Below are 24,240 nucleotides of genomic sequence, written 5' to 3' on the forward strand. Positions count from 1 at the left end.
TCATCAGTTACATCTTTAATTAAATAATGAAATCATTTATACCTACAGTCATTTTCACAGTAGTGCTGCAAATGCTAAGTGCTGAAGCACCACAGACTACAACTAAGCCAAACAAGAAAATGAAATAACGAAAGGGCCAGACTGTGTGGTGGGCTGTTGCAATCACACACATGTCCGCCGAGCGAGAAGTAGCGAGTCACTATCTCTGATAGAACAGAGATAATGGTACACCAGTGTCTGATTGTCTGATTCTTCAAGGGCAGACATTCACTCATTGTCGCGGCTGATTCTGGAGGTTGAACTTTTGTAAATACAAAAAGGTATATTTTGTTTACAGATAATGCTAATGTTTGTGATGGCTAATTGCAACTTTTGAGATCAGTGGTGTACCTTGCCAATAAATGTGCATGAATTTGGGGACTGGAGCTTCTGTAGAAGTGGTAAAGGGAGGGCTGAAAATAGGTAGGTAAGAATTGTGTTTCTGCCAGATCTATTATTGATGTCAGGGCTGCTGGGCCACAGGGATTTTAACCTGTTTTTTTCTCAGCCTTTACAGCTTTGTCATATCGCACTTTGTAGTGAAGATTAAGGTGAGTGTTTATATCAGTTTAAGTTGAATGACTAACTAGAAATACTACTGGGGTTGTATGCCTCCGCCAACCACTGCAGTTTCCATCTACATCATTTTTTTTCCAGATTCATCTGAGGTCCCCTTGATCTTTTTGCCTTTGAGCACTGAATTCAGTTAATCTTTGAGTCCAGGTCACAACTGGTCAAAAGTTGAAGTAATTCCCTCAAGGTAGTCTTGATATATCGCATTCAAGAGGCCAAAAACGTGTTTTGTGAGGCCACTGTGAACCAGACCAAAGAGCCCAAATTATACAACTTATTCTCTTAAATCCAAGTGAATGTTACTGCCCAATGTGAAATGATTTCTTCAAAGCATACTGGAGATATCTCAAACACAAGGCAAAAATGTGCCTCATGAGGTCACACTGACCTTGCCCTTTCACCACCAAAAATCTAACAAGTTGATCCTCGAGTCCAAGGGAATATTTGTTCACAAGAATGGGGCGGACGTATGACTACCCGACATAATGCCTCCGGCCACTGGCTATTGACCACGCAAAGGCATAAAAATAGAGATTATAAAGTTGCTTATATTTTCATCAAAGTAAGCCCATTACTCTGGTTGAGGGTTAAGGACAGAGGATGTCGCACCTTGTTAAGCCCTCTGAGACAAATATTGAATTGTGACTATGGGTTATATACATAAAATTTGATTGATTTAATTTCATGGAGTCATTGCTTAAATATCTTTACTTATCTGAAGTGGCATTACATTACTAATTATTTAACAATGTTGTTGAACAGCTGTTTGTAATCAGTGCATGGGCAGGCACATGCAAAATACTAATGCACTTCTCTGTTGATGGCTCCCAGGCCACTGGATAAAGTGCTCAAAGAAATACAACATGTGGAATAAATCTTTAAGCCAAATGTTATCTACCAAATTTTTGCAAAGGTTTGCATTACTGTTTGAATGTTGTGGTGGTAATGAAGCTGTGATTTATCTAGTCACTGAATGATTTAATTAAAATATGCAACAATTGTGTGTATGAGAGAATAATGGCGTTAGAATGTACAAGATTATGGCTTTTAAATTTTCTGATTCTCAGTCTTCAGTTTTGTTTTTAACTGAATTTACAACGTTTTATTGGTGCTTGATGCAAACTTCTTTTTCTGCTACTCTGCATCATGTAAGGTAATGCCACATTGTCATTGGTTAAGGGAAAGTAGCAACGCCTGTTTTCATGCAGCCGGTGTCCTAAATTAAAATGCGGCAGAATCGTCAAATTAGAAATCAGATCACATATTTTAATAAAAATAATTGTGCAGCCCTAATTAGCCATCTTTTGTTTTCCACTATGTTTACCAGTTAGGAGAACAACCATGGCAACGTTTGCAACAAGTAACATCACATGCATACCCTTTATTTCAGTCCTGAGGGACCAATAGTCCTCAGGTTGTTGCGCTTAAGGAACCACAACTGGCATATATTAGCATTTGACCAGATGTAGATCATAATGTCACAGCGACAGAAAACAAGTTTTAAATAAGGAGGGAAAAACAATCATAATCCAGTTTGAAGAAAGTCAGAGGCATGTAATGTGAGCACATCGGTCAGCATTATAACAGTGTCAAAGCAGAGAAAGTCCGTTGAGCCCCAACAAAGGAACAGAATAGCATGGCAGCAAAGTTAGTAGTCAAATTCCCCAAGGACGCCTTTGCTTAAGCAAGACATACCAATTGTATCAAGGTTTTTGATTTTGAATGTTCTGTTCTTTTAGGGTGCCCTCTCAGACTAATAAAGCTGTTAAGCTTCATCATTCCAACAAGAATAATTTCTTTAGTTTTTCTTTTCCAATTTGATGTTTTTTATTATTTTCAAAAACGGGCACTGAGGTGTGGGAAAGGGAATAGAACAATATCTAAATACAATACTGTAAGAATATATGAGCAATTGGTGTCTGTAAAAAAACGTCGCTTGGCTGTTTGCTACTAACCTTTCATGTTAGGCTTGGATTTGTCAGTTTGCTTGCCTGTGGGGGTTTGTGCCTGCTGGCCCTGGCCACCAGATGAGGCCCCCTGCTGAGCAGCTTTCTGTTTCAACATGGTCCAGTCAAATGTGTAGTCATACTGGTGGTTCAGAGTCCTGAAACACACAGAACATTTTTTTTGCATATTTACAGCAATTTGAAACAGGAAGGAAGTAAAGGGTGGACAAAGAGGGCTAATAATGAAAGAATGAAGCAATGAAAACGTTAAGAGGGAAATAAGTAAGAGATGTAGGAAGAGCAAAGTCAGGTGGAAAAAAGTAGTAAGAACAAATGAATATATTATATGAATAAATAATTTAGGAGTAGTTTTTTATAACTCTACTCTAGTGCTGAGATAATAATTCAAACAAAAGCTAAAGAGAATCAGCAACTAACATCAGAATCTATCAAAAGCATGTATTAGCAGTTGCTTACGCAGATAAGAGCAGGTATGCAGTATGATCTTTGAACATTTCGAATATTAATAGTGACAGTTGTCATTTAAGCCAGCACAGGTGACGACAGGGGCTAATGATTGGGCCACTGCATGTGTGTTTACCTAAAGAGGATGCGGAACAGTTGGCGCAGGTACATGTAATCTGGAGCCTCCTCAAAGCGCAAGCCACGACAGTAGTTCAGATACATGGCGAATTCTGCTGGGAAACCCTGGAAACAAGCATTCATAAAACTATGTCATGTGGCTGTGGACAAAGTAATCTGCAGCAACGGTCCTGTTTAATGTGTCTTACCTTACAGAGGACCTCAACGGGGGTGGACATCTTCTTCTCTGAGATCTTTTCATACTTCTGCTTCTTTGTGGCAGCCTAACAGAAACACAAAACCAACAATAATATTACTAGGAAAATGCAACCACTGAAACACCGGTGTAGAGCCCCTGTAACACTGGCCACAAAAGTATTTAAGTAACTTTTTTTTACAGCACAACAAACATAGCTGGCACCAGAGAGCACCACCTGTCATTGTAATATTTGGTAATAACTCTACTGATTAGTGGTAAGCCAAAATACTGACAAAAATAGTTGCATCTTTACGTTTCATAAAATTAACAAAAATGACATTAGTAACACTTTATTAGCAGTATATGAGCTAGTAATAGCTGATTAAGTAGCTGTAAGCAGTTTATTAACACAGACACCTGTGGGAACCCTTAGGCAGAGGCTGCTGAATTAAAAATGATCAACGAAAACACAAACACAGAATATAAAATATATGTTCACAGAAGAAGTTGGAACAAATACAGTGCATGCATCAAAACTTGTGTAAACACTGGTTATAAAACATAACGTTATTGGTAGACTAAATATTACCAACAAACTTTAAAACACATGTAAACATTTTTATTAAAAAAGTAGTTTTGAGAAAAGAGATGGATTATGATCATTCACTGGCAAAGTCAGGTATATTCTCATACCTTTAATCCCTGCCATGGCAGACTGGTTCTGTTGAAGTACATCAGCACATAGCCTAGTGACTCCATGTCATCACGGCGACTGCAGACAAAAGTAACGTTATTTGTTGAGTCAAAATATGCTCTATAAAGAAAAATCTATGCAGAATAGATGTTTCTTTTATTACTGTCATGGAAATTGAAACATGAAGTGACGGGTTAGTTGCATTAGTGTTAGACTAAGAAACTGCAAATCAAGTCCTTGGTTGCTCTGTTCAACTAAACAAAATCGGTTACCATGTTTTAAATGCTAAAAGCAAACACATTCAACTTATAGGCTTGATTTCTAGAAAACATTTTTATAAGAGGAAAACTATTTTCCTTGAAAGTCATCTTTGAGTATTAAATGTATGCACAGACCTCTGTTCAATGCCCAGATGAGCATTGATGGAGGCATAGCGGGCTGTGCCAGTCAGATTCTTGTCTTCTCTGTAGGGGATGTGCTGTCGTGTTCGGTTGTCTCGGTACTTCTTCGCCAAGCCAAAGTCAATAAGGAACAACTGACATGGGGAGAGAACAGATGGTGGTTATCAGTCAGAGACGGCGGTAAAGAACAGGGAAAATCCCAAACTCAAAGTTTAACAGGAATTAACATATCGTCAAGCTGTTTGTAACTGCCGTATTTCAATGTCTTAAAATGCTGTGAAAACTCCAGTAGGATTTTTTATTTATTTATTTATATATATATATATATATATATATATATATATATATATATATATATATATATATATATATATATCAAGTTAAAGATATCTTAAATTCGCCAAAATTGAAGATACCTTAAACTAAGCTTGAACTGGGGCCATGACAGTAACCACATTACCGCAACACTGCAGCCATGTGATGCCTACCATGGGATTGGGCTCATTGCAGTCATCACTGCAGGTGGTACTGAGCCGTCATACCCTTCTGCCTAACCCTGTCCTGGGGCAGACACCCAGGAAGCCATGCACAGCTCCACTTACAGTGTGGTTTGTGGTCTTTTCATACATGTTTGGACCGTGAAAGTTATTTTTCTCAGTTTTTACAGGCTCTGTCAGTAATTAAATTTCCTCTCTGTGTCTCCATCATTCGTGCTGCCACTGCCAACCAAATCGAGCAAAACCGAGTGCACCACCATCTCCATACATTGTTGAAGTTTACAAATTATGTTTTTTACACAGTCTGAGTCTACATTAAATTTTTCATTTCAACTAGACCCGACTTTGCCAGTGAATGTAACTAATTCTGACTATATCTATGAGAAACACATGCCTGGCGAAACATCTGTAATTCTGTTTTGCGATTCCTATGCATTTCTCAGATATCTGTAATTCAGTTGAAATATAACTATCTTTCATTTTGGTTACAGTTATCCACAATTTCCCTCTGACTAGCTATAATTCAAGTTCAGATATCTACAACACTATTCGGACAATTTCTAAAAAAAATTAAGGGATCTTAAATTGAGGCGAATAAAAGATATATTGAATTTGAATTATGCCTAGTCATGATTAAATTGAAGATACCTTGAACTGAAATTAGAGTCATAATGTTTGTAATACATATATTGGTTCTGGACTTTCTCCGGAGGTTGGTGCACACAAGCACAACTTAGGAGGTTCTCTACTCAGACATGTCCACACATTTGCCTGTGAAATTACAAAACCGCAAAAATCGTATACAATTTAAAAATGCGTTTGTGTGCGGGGGTGGATGTCCAGCATCGCACAAGTTCACAAACAATGAACCCCACTCATCCCTCACAGCTCATTCTGCAGATATTTCACAGCCCTATACACAGTGCTCACTGTTATGATCAGACATTCTACACAAATATAAACATTCTCCATTCTCCAGTGTTTCAGAGCTCATTTTCTGACGGACAGTTTTTGGCTGTTGGACAGATTTTCTCTCTGGTTCGTTTCTTCATTAATGTCGTTAGGAGACGCCAAGAAGTTTTTTAAAGTCATGAGTTTATTTCCTCTATGGCAGCCTTACAACATGTATATTCACACAGACTAAACTCAACTATATTTGTTTAACTGACAAGAATTCGGTGTAGTTGCTGGAGGTTGGTAAATGCATTGTGTTTGCACAGTGCATGAACGTGTTAGATGTCACATCCTATCGCAGATGCATCCTGTTGCTAGTAGGTGGTGCTATGAATATGTTGAATTGAAATGTAAATATGGTCACGACAATAAATAGTCAAGTTGGAAGAGCTTCCTGTTTCAAGTAGTAGTTCATAGTGTTTATCTAGCTTTTATCAAGAAAAACTCAAATTGGTCCAGTTTTAGTCATTAAGTTATTAAATAACCAAAATCCAAGCAAAAAATGTATATCACAATCAACATCTCCAACTTCCTGTTCAATGTAGTGTAGTGGTCCAAGCAGCTTTTTTTTTTTTATCTGGCCATGATACATGTACTGCTGGGGCTAATTTGTTGAAGTTTTGTAGGGGAGGGAGTTTTCATGTATGTTTAGCCTTACAAAAATGCAAAAAGTTAAATAAAAACAGATAAAATTCACAAGATGTCTTCATCATACTCTTAAGGGTCTCTGAATCTGGTCTTATGAAGTTTGGTGCAGAATGGACAATATATAGTCAAGTTGGAAGGACTTCCTGTTTCAAGGCAAAACAGCAAATTTCGACATCACGCCACTGATCCAGCTTTAAATGAAGCTTCACAAAGAGCAAAACTTCTCAATGTGAAGGTGTTTAGATTACTCTGACCCAATATGAAGGCGATCCGATGAAGCCTCTAGAAGTATGTTAAAGTACAATACATGGAAATGGCAAAATACGATTTTCAAACATGTTGAAGTAAATGTTTCTTATTTCCGGTGTGTGTGTGATGAATTTCATTAATTTCCGAACATGTTTAGGTCCGCCAAAAGGTGATCAATTGTAAAAACTAAAAATCAACTTTTGGCATGTTGCCATGGCAACAAAGAAAACACACGATTCATAACCTATCATTGACCACGTCTTAAGTGTCGTAGAGGTCACTGCTTAGGCTCTAATAACAAAGATATCAGTTTTATCTTTAACATTGTTTATGTATGCATGTTATTTTAAGAATATAATTCTCCTAGGATTGTGCAAATAGATGATTATCTCATTGATAGTCAGAGAGATCATTGAAAGACCAATTATTAATTATACTATAATAACTAACACTTATGATGTATGAACGAGAGATACTGCAGAAGGGCTGGGAGAAATTGAAATTATTGACGTAGTGGTGGACTGATTTACACAGAATTATCGTATGCATAATATGAACACATTGGTAATTCAATTTTCTAAATATTACAATATCCGTTCATTGCGACAGCCCTAATACAGAGACTAAAAATATGGTTATTGATAGTTTCTGCATGTAAGAGATTCTGCAGTGTAATACAGTTAGCACTATGTCAATCCATTACATAATTCACTGAGTTGTCTCAGTTTCACACTCATCATGCTGTCTAGTTTCAATCCCCTTTTGCAGTTTCTGGTTAAAAAGGAGAAAAAAAAATTATGGATTCTATGACCAATACCAAGAGTATCGGTTCAGATAAATAAGACCCAAATTAACAAGCTGAGGGCTCTGCCTTTGTGTTGTGCTACATCAGCTTATCCAGCTTCATACAAGTCACTCTTTTTAGCACTTTACCCAAAGCTTATTAATGTTTGCAAAAGCTGTCAATGTAAAAGGCAATGCTACTGGTGTGAATCAAGAAACCACTTTTCACAGTTTAATGCTGGTTGTTGTTACTGTAAAATCAATTTAACTTGTAATAGCGTGTGTCATGTTATTTGTCATGTGTCCATACAAACCGCGACGTCAGAGCTACCATTGTCTTAAACAACAAGAATAACACTAACGCAACACCCTACACTGAAACAGAACGCTGTACATCCAGCTTCTAGACAAGTGATTTTCAACTCAAGGGAGCACAACCAGAAGTAGAACACAAGTTAGAGAGTTCCCTCTCCCCAAACATCAGTACAGGTACCACATCCCATGTCAATAAACAGTAAGACGTGCTCTGAGCAAATGTGACCATAAGACATTATGTCTTGATTTTTAGGTAAAGTCAGAGAAACTACGTTTGATGTTACAGGTTGAGTTTCCAAGATTTTATGTTAAGCCTAATATTCAGTACACCTGAAATATGTCAGTAAACTGACCAATCAATTGTTCCATCTGCCAAGGAAGTATTTAATGTAATGTAATTTAGAATTAATCAAATTACATTACAGTATTGCCGGGTGCAGCAGACAGAGGCTGGAAGTAACGTATTAATTCTGCTGTGGAGATCAAATGATTTTCTTGACAAAAAGGTCATGTGCTAGAAGCGTAATTTAACCCATTAACTCACTATGAATCCAGCGGGGTATCCCTGCTGTGTTCTCACATCGGATTCTCCTGACTTTCTGCGGACATTAAACTAGGGGACCAGGCAGAAAAAGTCTGCAGATAACCTGGAGGCTGTCGCTTGGACATTTGGGTTCACACATGCACCTTCTCTGGAGAAGGTGTGGAGGATCTCCGGAGTTCAATGCATGTCTGAAAGCAGCTTAAGAAATAAACAGGCTATTCTGACTGTTGCAACTAAAATGGTGTTTTGGTGACTTGGCAGTAGATTAGAAAAACTACATCAAATGTTCTTTGTGTTACATGGGAAAGCGACAGATTCCTCTGAATATTATTGGAGCAGTTTCACAGTAGCTAGACTTGTCTTTGTGTGTACATTTGTGAATAAACATCCACACTATTGGAGGTTTTCAATGCAATGCTTTGTGATTCATCCCTTTGATTTCTAATTAAATATCAGTTCTGTGTGGCACAAGTCTCAGTTACACTGCTATCTAATAGGACAAGGACAATATATATGAATAATTAATTATTTTATTGTACTATTAATACAGGCCATTTACCATAAATGCTTTTACTACTCATTGCAAACATCACTTTATGAGACAGGAACTGGCTTTTCAAACATGAGAACAAGTAATTTGGTTAGAGGGACTGGGGCGCCTTTTTACAATAAATAAGAACAATAGCTACTCCTTCGGCAAAGTTTCCTTTCCTCTCCCACTATATTGAAGTTCAATCTAGGTGGAGGAATGCATACTCTGGGTATTATGAGTGCAAGTTGGGTGCTGGTTATCTGATTAACTTTAAACCAGTGTAGTTGGGTATGATTGCAAAGAGACAACTGCTGATGTGAGGCAGCTGGTGTTGTGGTAAAAGGTCACACCTGGTTTAATCCTGAGAAAGATGGGTCCTGAGAAGAGCTAACAGCCAAGCTTCTTTTCCTCTTCCCCACTGACGAGTCTAAACACTAGGGCAGACAGTAGAGGGGCAGGGGTCAAAATCACACAGCCTCTATCCACCTTTAGTCACAGTTAGCATGAGTACAGCAGGCACTTCTGGTTGCACCTACATGATTTGCTCCCTTACAAATACAGCTGAAAGTGTCCTGTTGAGCTAAGATAGGCACCTCCTTCTGTGCATCCAAGACTGGACGTGCACAGGCAAAATCTTGTGGTACAGATTTGATAATTCTGGCCATCAATCTAGAAGAAACCACATGACTGATTTCTTTCTGTCAGGACAACTATGTACAAAAACTGAAGCGCTTCTGCAGATGTGGAAACTACAATATTATGTCTGATTAAGACACTAAAGGCCAGTGCAAAAAGGCAACACCATTGCTCAGAAAAGACCATGGGAACAAGGGGATGGTAACGAGCCCATGTCATGTCTCCAAAAGCAAAACAAAGACGGCACGTGAAATATTTAATAACTAGGATGGCTTAAGAAGCTGATTAGAAGTAAAAGCTTAACGTAAATTAAATTGTGGCCAATGCTACAATACTAAAACTGACGAGAGCTGCTAGAACTATTTTCATATCGTTTAATCAATTATTAATCTGATAAAACGTTAAATTTGTATCCTTTCCAGCAGTTGCAACTTAATGACAATTCCAGTTTCAGATATCTACAATTTAATTTAGACTAGTCATAATTCAAGTTCAATATATCTGAAATTCACCTCAATTCCAGATACCTTAAATTAAGTTTGAGCTAGTCAGAATGGTGTTGTAGATATCACGAACATTGTACATATCTGGAACTGGAATTAAAGACTGTTATAATTAAACTGAATTGTGGAAATCTATTAGGGCTGCACGATATTAGGAAAACATGCGATAACGTTGTTGAAAATTGCAATGACGATATGTCTGCTTCCTCCTCACGCGCCCGCTGACCTGCGCTCATTTTACACTTTACCAATAACACCATCACTGATCACAAGTTGTTAGGACACGTGTTTGATTTGCTCTAGAGTTTATGAAACATGTTTAAAGCTGCTACACAACACAAGACATAACGTGACACGCACAACCTGGACATCAGGGTTAAAGTGACCGGAAGAATCAGGAATCATGAGCAGACACATCGATTAATAACTAAATACATGTGATTATCAGTACGTGTGTGAGACGAGCAGACACTCTCACTCATGCACCCCCACACACCTGCAGACAGAAGAGGTTTTCCTGCAGATTAGAGTTTGTCCTTTTAAGCCTTAGGTGCAGCACCCAAGTCTAAACTGAATGAATGTCAAATCTGTGTGGAGAGCACTGACCACCGTCATTTACTTATGGTTGTCGTCTGATTTTTTAATTGCAAAAAATTGCACACTTGCAACAACACTAACAGCCTAATACTTTATTAGTTCATGTTTGATTGATTGCATTTATAAACAAAAAAGCAGCCGTGCAGTAATTGGATGTGATACATTGAAATGCATCGTTGTGAATCGAAACATTGACTGCTGAATTGTAAACGAATTGAATCGTGAGGCTAGTGAAGATGCACACCTCTAGCGATAACGTTTAAAATTGCGATGACGATATGACTAGATAAATAAACTAATAATTATATGGTGTTAAGGTCTTTCTGCTTAGGTTTCACTACTAACAGACATACAGCAAATGGTCTATGCAGACACTGAAACGGGCGCACAGCCCGGCCACAGCGCCACCAAATCCGGGGCAGACACCCAGGGAGCCATGCACAGCTCCATTAAGTCCACTTAAAGTGTTCATTTGGGGTATTTTCATACATGTCTGGACTGTGAAAAGTTATTTGTTTTACAGATTTTAGCAGCTGTCAGTAATTAAAGGGGACATAGAATGCCCATTTTACCACAAGTTGATCTGGTTCCTTGGGGTCTTAATGAAATGTCTGTAACATACTTTGGTCAAAATACCACAAGGATAATTTCAAACAGCACCCTTTTTACCCTGTATAAAACAGCCCTCCACAGAGTGACCTGTTTTGAGTGCCTGTTCCTTTAAATGCTAGTGAGCCAGCTCCCCCCTCCCCCTCTCCCCCCATGATTTTAAACGATATAAATTACATATTTTATATGATATAAATTATCAAATATGCATCCCATACTTTGTATTCCCCTTCTGTTGTCCTGGAGTTTTAATTTTCCCAATCACATAATTAAATGTCCCCCTCTGCCCATCCACTACAAGCACACAAGCAGACAGACAGAGAGAGAAAGAGAGGGGTGGGGGGGGCTATGAAGACCATCATTTACCCCCGAACCCCGACATTCAACGGGGACAACAACAAGCGGAGAAAGCAGAATCGCGGGCTGACCTTATATATACAGTCTATGGGGCTGACCAGCGGAGAAATGCACGTCCCGTGTGAACAGCCAGGCGGCTGCGTGCTGGAGAACGGCGCTGCGCTGAACTCGCAGCGGCGCTTCCGCGTCCGGTGTACCCCGGCGTAACGAGTGGGGGGGCTCGGTGTCTTTGTGCCGGTGTTACAGTAGTGCTGAACACGGCGGAAGTCTTCCACACTGCTGGCTGTGTGGCGCTGACACAAATTCCAGCTCACGCATGGGAGAGCGAGCGGTCGCTCCCGAGCAACTGCTGCAGCCTCCCAGTCCCAACGATCCAGACAAATGCCACATGTGAGTGAATCGCGGGCTGACCAGCGGAGAAATGCTCGTCCCGTGTGAACAGCCAGGCGGCTGCCCGCTTGGGAACGGCGCTGCGCTGCCTCGCAGCCTCCGGTGTAAACCCGGCGTAACGAGTGTGGGGGGACGGGGGGGATGAGGTGGGGGGTGGGCCAAGACCATGTAGGGAGACTTCCAGTGCCTTGTTACGACACAAAACCCAGGAAGCTCAATCGAGTCGCTCAAGCATGACGTTTCTGACTTAGAAGAACCATAACAAAACGCGCGAGTGTTTTTTTCCCCAGAGTTTTTGGGTTGGTAGACATGCCAGATACCCACATTAACCTGTAGAAGCACTAACAAAGTGGAATTTGCATGCTATGTCCCCTTTAAGTTCTCCTCTGTCTCCATCATTCACGCTGCACACTGTGCCAACCACATCAAGCCGAACCGAGCTCCATACATTGACTAAGTTTACAAATTCTTTAGTTTTTACACAGTTTGAGTTAGCATGCGTCTAAATCACAGTGTGTGTGTTTGAGTGAGAGAGGGAGAGTGGCTGATGAATGTGCGCACTGCTCTGAAGCAAGATTTAACTCACTAGGAAAAGTATCGATCATTATGTGATGATCAGTGTTGATCTTGTGGCGTAATTTCGGGGGGGGGGGGAAATCAACATTTTAACTGTCCGACATAGGCAATAGCCCCCACCTAGTTACACCCCAACGTTGGTGTAATCTGCAGTTTGGCGTGGAGCCTGTGTCCGCTGGGAAAAATTAGAAAAAGACTGGTGAGTTAATTAAACCCCAGAGCCCCCAAAAGGAGGGGAGGTTTTCCGGGTCGGCTTCGGGCTGCACTCGACACATACCTGAGGTTTAAACTATAGAAAAGACATTTTTGAAGTAGTGCGAAGAGGCCTATTTCGTTTGAATCAGGAATGGGGATTACCTACTCTGTGTCCTTTGGGAAAAGTGGAGGCTGCGTTCGGATTTCTGATCCCGGAGTCGAGGAGCCGATAGTTTTAAGAATGTGTACACATGCAAAATACTTTCAGAGTTTTGGTTCAAAATACTTTCAAAGTTTGCCACCACTGATTTAGAAAAGCAAAATGTAACTGTGGAAGCTCTGATGCTGCAGCAGAGTTTAATGAATGTTTTTTTTTTTTCAATTGACGTAAATATGCCAACAAGGGAAATAATCAGTCCACAGCCGAGGTTAAAACGAAACTGTAAACAATGTTTAAAAAAATAAATAAGGCAAATCGGAAAGCAAAGCAAAAGTGTCAAGTAAATCAGTCCACCAGTGATAAACAGGCAAAACAAGGTGCCAGGGTCGTAGCAATGTTTTGCTCCAGAATGCCAGCTTGAGTAATAGGCAGATAAAAAGATAGACTTACAGAATGCTGTGTCTTTAACTGCGCTCACGTAAGTGGACTAACAGTGAATGGCCAGTTGCTGGGTCATTTGCCCCAGAAAGTAAAAAAACAGTTATGACTGATTAAAATCAGAGGAGATTAAAGAAGCTAGAGCAGATGAAGCCGTATGCTCCCAGAACAGCAAATACCAGTGATAAAATGTTCCGGATAAATGCTGATCTAAAAGTTTAAAAAGAAAACATAACATGAGCAATGATTTTTACAAATGCCTACAAGATTAATGTGCTAAATAGTGTGGGGGTAGGATGTCCCAATACCTGTTGGGACGGAGGGGTAGGGCTTAGGCGTGGGGCTCTATACCCCTCCAAATGGCGATTTTTCAGACCCTCACTTCAAACGGAGGGGTACCCAGAATGCCTTGCGAATCACCGGCAAGCTAGGAGAGAGAACCACAAATGTAGTCTTTTCTCCATTAATAAGGATTTAAAAATTACAATAATGATTGTAATATCATTTCAATGTATCATGGTCACTTTTTTCACAACAGCCTTAAAAAAAAAAAAAGAAATTCGCGAGCGCGCTGCCATTAGCGATCCTTTTTTTGCATGATAATCCATGATAATTTTCACATAATGTAATTTCGCAACGACTACTGATGATGTAAAGGCTTCTTGAAGGGCTGTCTCAATTCGTAGGGGAAGATTTGAAGCACTAACCCTTGTGACTCCGTTTCAAGGGGCTAGATAACCCTTGAAAACAAGGGGTAGGAATATGGCCAAGGGGTGAAATGAGGTTGGGCCGGAGTGTAAGTTTATTCGTTGAGTGAAAAATTATCTTCATCTTAACGGCACTAGAGCTATAAAATAAACATAGTAGAATGAAAATCAAATAATGAAAATGTTAGTACTGTAAAGACAATGTTCTCAACTTCTTTAGCACTCAGATAGTTACGTTTCATTGTATCAAAACACTATATTGCAAAAAAGTTAGATAATCGAGTTCAGATCCAAAGGAAAGCAGAGGGACAGTCTCTCTACGCTCTTCTAATTACCCAACGGATCTGCAAGTTCATCGAGATGGATATGCTACCCTTAAGTATTGTTGAGGGCGAAGGTTTTCGACAACTGATAAACTTATTGGAACCGGCATATCACATTCCGTCACGACATACCATCACCAGACTGGTAGAAACGCACTACGAAGAACGGAAGCGCTCCAAATAATTGAGCACAGCTGAAAGCTTTGCTCTAACCACCGACTGCTGGACTGCTACTTTCTGAGGGAAGCTCCCCAACCCTGCATTGCACTCCTACAGACTGGTGGAAAGTGAATGGAATAAGGTTCCCCAGGCTTGCCAAGTTAGCACGGAGGGACCTGTGTATCACGGCGACGTCAGTCCCCTCAGAGCGGGTGTTTTCGGCGGCTGGACTGACGGTCACCAGGCTGCGTTCGCGTCTGACACCAGAGCATGTTAACATGCTCATCTTTCTCAACAAAAATCAGTAGGCTGGTGCTGAAGTTAATTAGCCTAATTCATTGTTAGGTAGGCTAATCTCTCTCTCACCCTATTTCTCGACTCGGTGCCTTTTTTGATAGTTTTGAGTTACATTTGGCAAAACCTGTCAGACCGAAGTATTATATATTTTTGGTTAAGTTATTGTTTAACATGATTGTTTTTTATATTATTATTATTATATTTTGGGTCAGTTGTGTTTATGAGCACTGGCTTCTAGCTGTCGGCTCCGCTGCTTAAGAGTACAGCAGCGCATATTTTCAAGTGTAACCATTGAACGGATCCCGTTTAACTGCCACAAGAGTTGTTCATCTTGTAATAAAGATCTCAATGAGGAAACACGGTGTTTTTTCTATTTTCACTGCATTTTAATATAGCCTATAAATAGTGAATTTTAATATAAAAATATTAATCGAAAATCGATCGTCAATTCTCCCGATGATCGATTAAGACATTTTAATCGAATGCCCATCCCTAATTTCCACGCAAACTCTGACCCATGTGTACGAATTTTTTGGAGACGGGAAGGTGGCGATGCAGACGTGAGGTTGTGAACTGAAGCCAGATTATTGATCCATTTCATCACTGACATAAAAACCAACAGCTTTAGTTGTGCTCGAGCTACAAAACTGTTCCACACGAACCTTTTAATTGCAAAATATATATAAAACATCTTACAGCAAATTATGTTCAGATTCCATTAAACAGTGGAGTTACAGGCGCACAGAGCGCACAGGATATCACTCACTAAAAATAAAGAAAAACTATTCACTTTCCAAATATCCCAGAGTGGAGAATAGGATCCACTAATGTGAGGTAATCAGTCCAATTGCTATAAATAAACACTTGTGCGTGATGGATGCACGCGAACGGAAGGACGAGGAGGAAACGAGGGTTCAGCGATCACAAAGAGTTTTTGTCCTATGATGATGAATGATCAGCTGATAGATTCTATAGTTCTGTGATCTTTGTGCTGACCTGAGTTCAGTATCACACAGATCGACCGACAAACACCTCATGTCAGTGTCAGAAAGTTTTGCCTCCTCTTCTCATCGCTTGATGCCGTGACTTTGTCATGATTCACGGTGGAAACCCATTGGTCAGCAGGATAATTTAATATTTATGACGTGCTTTGCATTGACCATTTATGGTTGAATGTGAGCTTGTAGAGGGCGTAGTATGAGGCAGATCCAAGTACGAATTTTTCCAGGTGGACTGTGATTTATAAAGTGAACATTGCGTTCAGGTGTGTGTGCACATGGTTTTATAAATCAGAATTTTCTTTGGCGTACGCCATTTCTGGCTTTTGTGCGCACGTAGACTTTTAATATGAATCCCACACACTGTTTTATAAATGAGACCCCATCAGAGGTTAACATGTCAGGGATGAGAGGAGACGTTATTTAATGAAATTTTTTAACTGAGCCTTTTTCGTTTTTTAAAGCTGACTTTTCAGAATGAAACTAGAGGAATGTTGTCAATGAGATGGAACAAAAAAGAAAAAGGCAATGTTCCTGCCACAAACTGTATTTACTAATACTACACTTTGCTTTTTACAAAAAATATACTAAATCCACATTTATCTTACATAACCTTCAGAAAATTGAGTATCAACACTATATTAAATTGGAGATTACAAATTTGACCTTATCTCTCTTTGAACTTAATAAAAATCATTGCTTTCGCCTTTAAGGTTTTGTTTACCATTTTATCCATCACCCCAATACAAACATTGCCAGCTTGAGTGGCATTGATGTTTGCAATGAGACCTGTCTCCTGCACAGGATAATTCCATTCTACATATAAATACAATTAGCTAATGCGTGTTTGGATACAAATAGATATGAACACATTTTGTTGGTCCACAATGGTGCACCTTGCCAATTCACGTCAGACTAAATGTAGGGCTGGGTGATATAGAAAAAAATCTTATCACAACACTTTTTTTCTGTATCAGTCAATATCGTGATAGAAATCTAATAACCAGAAACTAAGTATGTACAATGTTCTCCTTATGCACAAAAAAGATTTCACTTGCTCGTACAATCATCCAGTGCACTTTACTTATAACATTTCATACAAACCACTACAGTGAAAGGTGTATCAATCAATCAAAATACATTTGTATAGCCCATATTCCTAAATCACAATTTGTCTCATAGGGATAGATAGATATATCTATCTATATCTATACACACACATACATACATACATAGCAATGTATTTAATTCTATTGCTTTATTCTGTTGTCTACCTCATTCTGACATGCCTGCCGTTGTAACAACTGAATTTCGCCGGTGTGGATCAATAAGGTTAGAATTACTCTTATCTTAAATCAGCAACACTGCATTGAGGCGCATTACACATACGCTTGTCAACAAAAGACTGCTCCTCTGATGTTTTCTAATCACTCACACTTAGAACTGATCTTTATATAACCTGCTGAAGTCATATTTATGTTCCAGGATAAACGGGGGCATCTATTATTCTGCAACAACAAAGTTAAAACTCTGCATTACGTCTTAATCTGCTGGAGGAACATCTGTCTGCAGGTGTGTGTCCGCTCGTCTCTGTCCCTCTTCACACACAAACTGATAATCACATGGGATATTCACCATCTAGTCCTATATTCTAAAATAGTTATTAATGATGTTGGATCATGAATCCAGATCGTTCCCGTCACTTTAACCCTGATGTCCTGTCAGTGCACATCACGTCTCTTGTTGTGTAGCAGGTTTATGCCTGTGTCTCATTAACTCTAGAGGGAATCAAACAAACACCAAGTAAACGTCAGTCCTGTACGTGTCCTAATAACTTGTGATCAGTGATGGTGTTTATTGTTAAAGTGTAAAGTGAGCGCAGGTCAGAGGTTCAGTCACTGCATGGATGCAGAAAACCAAACCTAACTGATGAGTTGAGATTTGTTTAAGATTTGCAAGTTAGTAATGATATCCATTATTCAGATACCAATTCGATTTTGGCTTCATTGCTGCTGGATTCAAAGTATTATACAGTTGTCAATTTGAGCACAGATTTATCTTAATTCCACTACACCCAGACAGCCCGTACTTGAACTTCTTCAGGGAATGTCTGGTGGTGTATGCAACAGTGGTAAAACGTGACCTGATGACCTGCGCTTGCCTGGTGGCAGCACACTCCTGCCGTATGCTGATGACCGGTTGATAGTCTCCCTGTCGAAAGACACTTGTCCCTTTTACTCTATTTTGCTGTTGCAGAGACTTCCTGAATGTGGTCACAGAGCAGGCCTGGCTAAGCTACAGATCTGCTCGCCAGAGGTTCCATATTTGGGACAGCGCCTTTTGTTGCCTGAGAGAGTACAAGTCTTGAACAATATGCCTCCACCATTCTCGTTCTCGGGAAAGGCATATTGTTCTACTATTCTAGACACTGACATCTACGTGTAAGCTGCCATGGACTCCATCGTCGGCACTGCCACACTGCGCCGACCACATAACAATGGACAGAGGAGATGGACAAAGTTCTTAATGACCTCAAAAGGGCACTCTTCAGCACCCCCTGCCTGTAGGTTTCTGAGGAGAACAGTTATGCCACAGAAACATCCTGGTGCAGAAACACAAGACTCATTACTGTCCTGTTGCATACTACTCGTCATGCTTGTCTCCTGTTCTTGGCACGATCGGTTGTCAATGGGCTGTAGCTGCTGTTGCTCTCAGGATTAAAAGAAAAATTATTTTAAATAAATAAATGGAAATCAAAATGATGAAAAAGGGGGGAACAAAATTCACCCGTTGTATTGAATCATAAATATGTGGTTCATGTTCCCCATTCAGTTTTGCATATCTTGAAAATTTCTGCCACTCAGCACATACACACCAACTTGGTGCTCTGGATTTTAGGTGATCCTTCTCAAGCCCCCACCTAAAATTAAAGCACTAACCTCATCTAAACCCAGAAACTCTTCTTCCTATGATAGATGAAAAAGATGAACATGACTGTTGTGGTTATTGAGACACCAATGCCCAACACTGATTTGATTCTGTACATGGACGGGTCAGTAAGTATACCGCCTGACATTAAAAAAAAAAAAAAAAATATTGCTATGCTGTAATAACTGAATAAAAAGTATTGGAAGCACAAGCGTTACCTTCTGGTACCTCTGCGGTATTGCACGCCCTTACAAGAACTTGCATTCTGGCAAAAGAACAAAGTTGCAACCATTTACACTGATTCTAGATATGTATTTGATGTTAATTTAAGTAAATTAAATAGTTGAGGTTGTCCATTCTGTCCGCGATCCTTTTGTTCCTGCTTTCAACTGTCCCGCACGGCCCCTCAAAAAAAAGGTAGGAAAAGGTGGGGATCAATGACATAAGATCAAAATGGTTTGCACCAGGTATCGCACATTTCTCACACTTGAATGGAAAGATGCATTACTTTTCAGCAAACTAGGAGAAAATACAGCACAGTGAAACAATCATTTGTTACATTGATCAGGGTTCCTTTATAAATATGGAAATAGATATTGTAAATATGCCAAGCTATTAAAGCTACAAATACTTGCTAGTAATTGTAAACCAGATATATTTAAAAAAAGGTTAAAGCTTTCCAACTAGGAAACAGGATGAAAAAATTATCGTAAGGTGCCCTTAAGTGGATGCCTTTAGCTATAATTAGCACAGATCAGGTTGAGAGAATGAAATCCACAATAAAAGAAACACCGAGTAAAACGATGATGACCACTAGTTTTAAGTGGCAAAATACATTGCCTATTGTTCTTTATTCCATTCAAAGTACACCTCAGGCAAGCCCACCTTTGACATTGCATAAAATTTTTTTTAAAAAAAAAAAAGACTGCTTTGGAGTGCTGAGAATGTTAATAAAAATAACTCACTAAACCAGACCTCCTTTCATTTACAGGTATCAAGCATACTGCCAAAACCTTCAAATGAACGTATCCATCCCTTTCATGTAAGATATTATGTACTAATCAAATTCAGAAATGTGTCTCCCTCTCATAGGTGGAAAGGCCTGTTCCAGGTGCTGTTAACCAGCACAGCCCTTAGGGTCCGAGGTAAAGCAGAATGGAACCATGTAAGATAATTGCCAGCCCTTCCCCAAGACACCCACGAAGAGGTGACAGAGGGAAACAGGGGGAGGTTCATGATCCTCCTTCTAATGAATGGTCTCAGGAGGAGGAGCTTGTTCTGGCACTTTAAATGTTCCACACCCAAGAAACACTATTCAAAAGGCACACAAAAAGAATACAAAGAGCTAAATGAACTGCTAAGCAGAATGACAATCACACTGACATGGTTAAGAGGGGATAGAACAAACAAAACAGACTTGACTAAAACCATGCACCTCTGAGGTTCCAAATGAGCAAAGATAATCACAAATTACCTATGATTAGATCTGTTAAAATATGCTGAGTTTGATGCATTCTTCAATGTTTATCCCTTTTTTAAAATAAGGCTGATTACACACATCCAAGTATACAAGTGTGGCTGATGAAATACCCGACCCAAAGCCTGACACTGATTGGACGTTTCATAGGTAAAGGTAAATTAAATAAATTCTTCTGAGAAGACGATGAAGATAGCATGACTTCACCCCTGTTTCTATCTGTAGACAAAACCCTAATGCTTTCCATGATTTGTGTTACAAGTGTGATTTTGAGTAATCAGACAGTGAATTTTTTGTCTAATAAGTGTGCCTCTGTTGCTTTAATTCCATAGATAATTAAGACATTCTAAATATGTTACAGGACTGTTAACTTTTTGTGATTGATTATATATAATTGTTTGTTTTAAATTCAAATATCTAATTCCTAGTTTTACTTTGTTTTAATAAATTTTAGTGTTCCTAATTGATGTTATTATAAAAGTGTTGTTATGCCAAGGGTGTGAAGGTCTAAAGCTCTGGATCAGTTGGTAATTGACCCAATAATTTTGTAATTGTACAATATGAGTGTTTGGATTTTAAAGATTCAATTAGAGCAGGGGTGGGGAACATCTGGCAAGACTGTTTATGAATGGCCTTGCAGGTTGGATCAAACACACAATAGAGAAAAAGCAAGAATACTAACTTAATACATCCCATTGACTTATAATAACATCCTGTGCCAAATGTTTAATATGTATTCAAGAGAAATTTTGTGAACGGGGCTAAAGAGTCCATTTTATCTGTTGTTTTGGTTGTGAGTGGTTTATTTTATTTATGTTTTTTTCACAATGGATATTTTAATATTTCTAATTCAAATTAAAATGTCAGATTGAAAGTTCTTTACAATTAAGTTCATTAATCTTTGAAAAGGTGACCTTGCATGCTTATGCTTTAGTTGGGGATGCAACGATACCAGTATCGGTTGAAACAACGCTCATGTACTCGTAATCAAAACTACTACAACCGCACCCAATACCACTTCACGGCAACTTGATATCAACCTCTCATCGGTTGAGCAGGTAGCCAGAGCAGGTGCAATGTCAGCAGTTTGGAGATATTTTAAGATAAGCGATGACAAAAGTAGAGCAGACTGCAAACTATGCTCTGCTAAATTGTCAAGAGGAGTGAAAAGTAGCTCCTTTAACACTAGCAATTTCATAAAGCATCTCAAGAACCAACACAAGGCCGAGTTCAAGGAGTTTGCTAATGCTAGCAGCGGCAAACAGCAACAACCAACTTTGCAGCAAATGCTGGAGAAGCGAGAGAAAATGTCCAGACACAATCCATGAGCAGTAAAAATAACAGAAGCTCTTACCCAGTACATTGCTCTTGATGACCAGCCGTCGTCAGTTGTCGATAATACAGGATTTCGCCGTCTTCTCAGTGTACTGGAGCCGATTATGAGATTCTCAGCCGTCACGACATCACAGAAACCACATTACCAAAGCTGCATGCCTTCGTGAAAAAGCACATCAACAGCCTGTTGCAGGACATTTCAGCCTTCAGCTTCACCACTGATCTTTGGACTAGCAGTCTAAGCCAACTCTGGAAGCCTTCCAAGCTGTTCAGAGCGGATCGTGACACGGAACTCTCCGGCAAAAGGAAAGGTGGAGGAATCTGTTTCTATACAAACAGCAGCTGGTGCCACGAAGTGATAGTGATCAAGTGGCACTTTTCTCCTGTTCTAGAAATTTTCTTCATAAACTGCAAACCCTTCTAGTCTCCTCGTGAGTTCCCCTCATTCATTCTGGTCAGTTTTTACATTCCACCTCAGGCACACGTGCAGGACGCACAGCGCACACTCGCCAAAGCATTTTAACTGCGCAGTGGATGAGGATTTTACTCTCGAGAGTCTTTCTACAAGCAAAACAGTTTCGGGGTTTGCGAACTAGTCAAGCCATAGCAGGTGCGTTTGAGGACATGCTTGAGACGTGGGGAATTCCAAAAAGTTCTGTTCACGTTGTGCTACGGGACAGGGGCAAAAACATGATCAAGGCCATGAGTGATGCTGGATTCCCTAGCCTGCAGTGTGTCGCCCACACACGTCAGCTGGCTGTTAACAAGGGTCTTTTGGCTCAGAGAAGTGAAGCTGATGGTGGCAGTCGGACGTAAAATAGTTGGGACATTTTAAACATTATGCCTTAGCCTACTCACGCACGCGCCTCTGATGCTTTGGCATCAGATGTAATTCCTTTTGTGACCGTGCTTCAGAGACTTTTGACCAAAGAAACAGATGACTATGGCATAAAAACAATGAAAGGAACCTTAGCTACAGCTATCAAGAGACGCTTCACTGACATGGAGAAAAACCCACTCTACTGCGCTGCAACTGTACTCGTTCCAAGGTAGTGTCAGTGTGCATGCGTTTTTGCTGATCATGTTAGAAAGAGAATGACGAAAACAAATCTTGATTAGGACCAACTTACAACTTTTTACCATTTAACTTTTACATCATCAATTGACTTTATACTGTAACTAGAAGGCAATATAGAGACAACCTTGTCTGTTACCAGCTAAAATATTATTTTCTAAAGAGTTTTTTCTCCAACATTAACACTGCTACAGAGGCCAAAGAGATGGTGATGCTGGAGTTGCAGAAGGTGTCTGGAGGACAAGCAGACAAGCACGAGAATCGGGGGGGAAGCATCTGCCAGAAAGCTAAGCAAGGCATAGGCCAGCAGCAGTCTAGACAGTGGGTTTGAAGAGATACAGATGAGCAATAATCAACATCACTGAGCAGTGCACCAGTGGGTGCTGCTATTCTGTTAGAGACATACCTTGGAGAAACCACAACTTCTTGGAAAGACAAACCACTGCAGTACTGGGGGGTTAACAAAGCGCAGTTTCCCACTCTCAGGCTCACAGCTGATAATGCAGAGAAGCTTATTTTCATCAAAAAGAATCTGCCCCTCACGCTTCTAAAAACGTTTTAGTCCTCACAGACAGCACTATCATTTCAGTTCTGCTACATTCAGGAGTTGTATTTTGTGTGGTACTGAAATCCACTGAATGTGTTACAGGTTACATTTATGTGTGAAATGTGTGGCAGTGCCATGTTTGTTCAGGAAAACAAGGTTGATTCAGAAAAAGGCTTAGTCCTCAAAGATAGCACTATAATTTCAGTTGTTTTGCAAAAATTGTATGTTGAGCGGTATTGAAATCCACTGAATGTGTTACAGGACATATTAAGTGAAATGTGGGGCAGTGCCATGTTTTTTTCAAGAAAATATAAAAGGTGAATGTTAAAATGTCAGCAACATCATGTTGTATATTTCATTTGTAACAGTCAGAAAGTGAGGAACATCTCACAAAAATAAGATTTGTTTTCAAAGTCATTAGAATTGTAATGGTATTATTTTTTGTACAAATCGGTACTCTGTATCGGCAAGTACCCAAATGTAAGTACTTGATCTGAAAAATGGTATCGGTGCATCCCTAGCTATAATATTATTATAATTATATTAGTGGATTAAAATGGCTTGAGAGTTGACAAAAATGCAATGTATCGCAGTGGTTTCTGGGATGTATCGTCCGGCAGAATTTGCTATTGAGAAAGGCATACCATATTTTTCATGATGCACCAAGTTAGAGGTTTCCTTGCACAGTTACACATATCCGAGCAAAATTGGTATAGTTCAATGATATATCCTTAACTGAATAGATATTGAATCAAATCGACCTTGTAAATCGGAATTTTTTAATGATCAAAAATAATGAAAAGTCTATTAGAATCTTCATAGACATGTATCGTGAAAAAAATAGTTGATAATTAGGGGAAATGATCCTGCTAGGATGGAATCCATATTGCCATGCATCGTATGTGCTAGTAACCTCTCCACGGTGGTAACCCTCTACTGTGCATAATGTACATGGGTTGAAGACTCTACAATGTGTT

The 24,240-nt window shown here is 39.5% G+C and overlaps 1 protein-coding gene across 9 annotated transcripts in view; it reads right to left on the reverse strand.

Moving 5' to 3' along the window:
- The window catches only part of csnk1a1 (casein kinase 1, alpha 1), a 55,833-nt gene that overhangs the window by 4,866 nt on the left and 26,727 nt on the right, over window positions 1-24,240 (reverse strand). For 2 of the 9 annotated variants that reach the window (XM_034599064.1, XM_034599066.1), the window contains exons 5-10: window positions 9,307-9,390; window positions 4,429-4,568; window positions 4,033-4,111; window positions 3,350-3,424; window positions 3,160-3,266; window positions 2,604-2,716 (exon numbers count right to left, since the gene is read on the reverse strand). In XM_034599064.1, the coding sequence (XP_034454955.1) occupies window positions 2,604-2,716; window positions 3,160-3,266; window positions 3,350-3,424; window positions 4,033-4,111; window positions 4,429-4,568; window positions 9,307-9,390 (598 nt within the window). Of the gene's footprint in view, window positions 1-2,562; window positions 2,717-3,159; window positions 3,267-3,349; window positions 3,425-4,032; window positions 4,112-4,428; window positions 4,569-9,306; window positions 9,391-24,240 lie in introns of those variants that run through there. The other 7 variants (XM_034599062.1, XM_034599063.1, XM_034599070.1 and 4 more) reach the window with 4 other exon arrangements.

Source organism: Hippoglossus hippoglossus, chromosome 10, assembly GCF_009819705.1.
Source record: "Hippoglossus hippoglossus isolate fHipHip1 chromosome 10, fHipHip1.pri, whole genome shotgun sequence".
Classification (NCBI taxonomy): domain Eukaryota; kingdom Metazoa; phylum Chordata; class Actinopteri; order Pleuronectiformes; family Pleuronectidae; genus Hippoglossus; species Hippoglossus hippoglossus.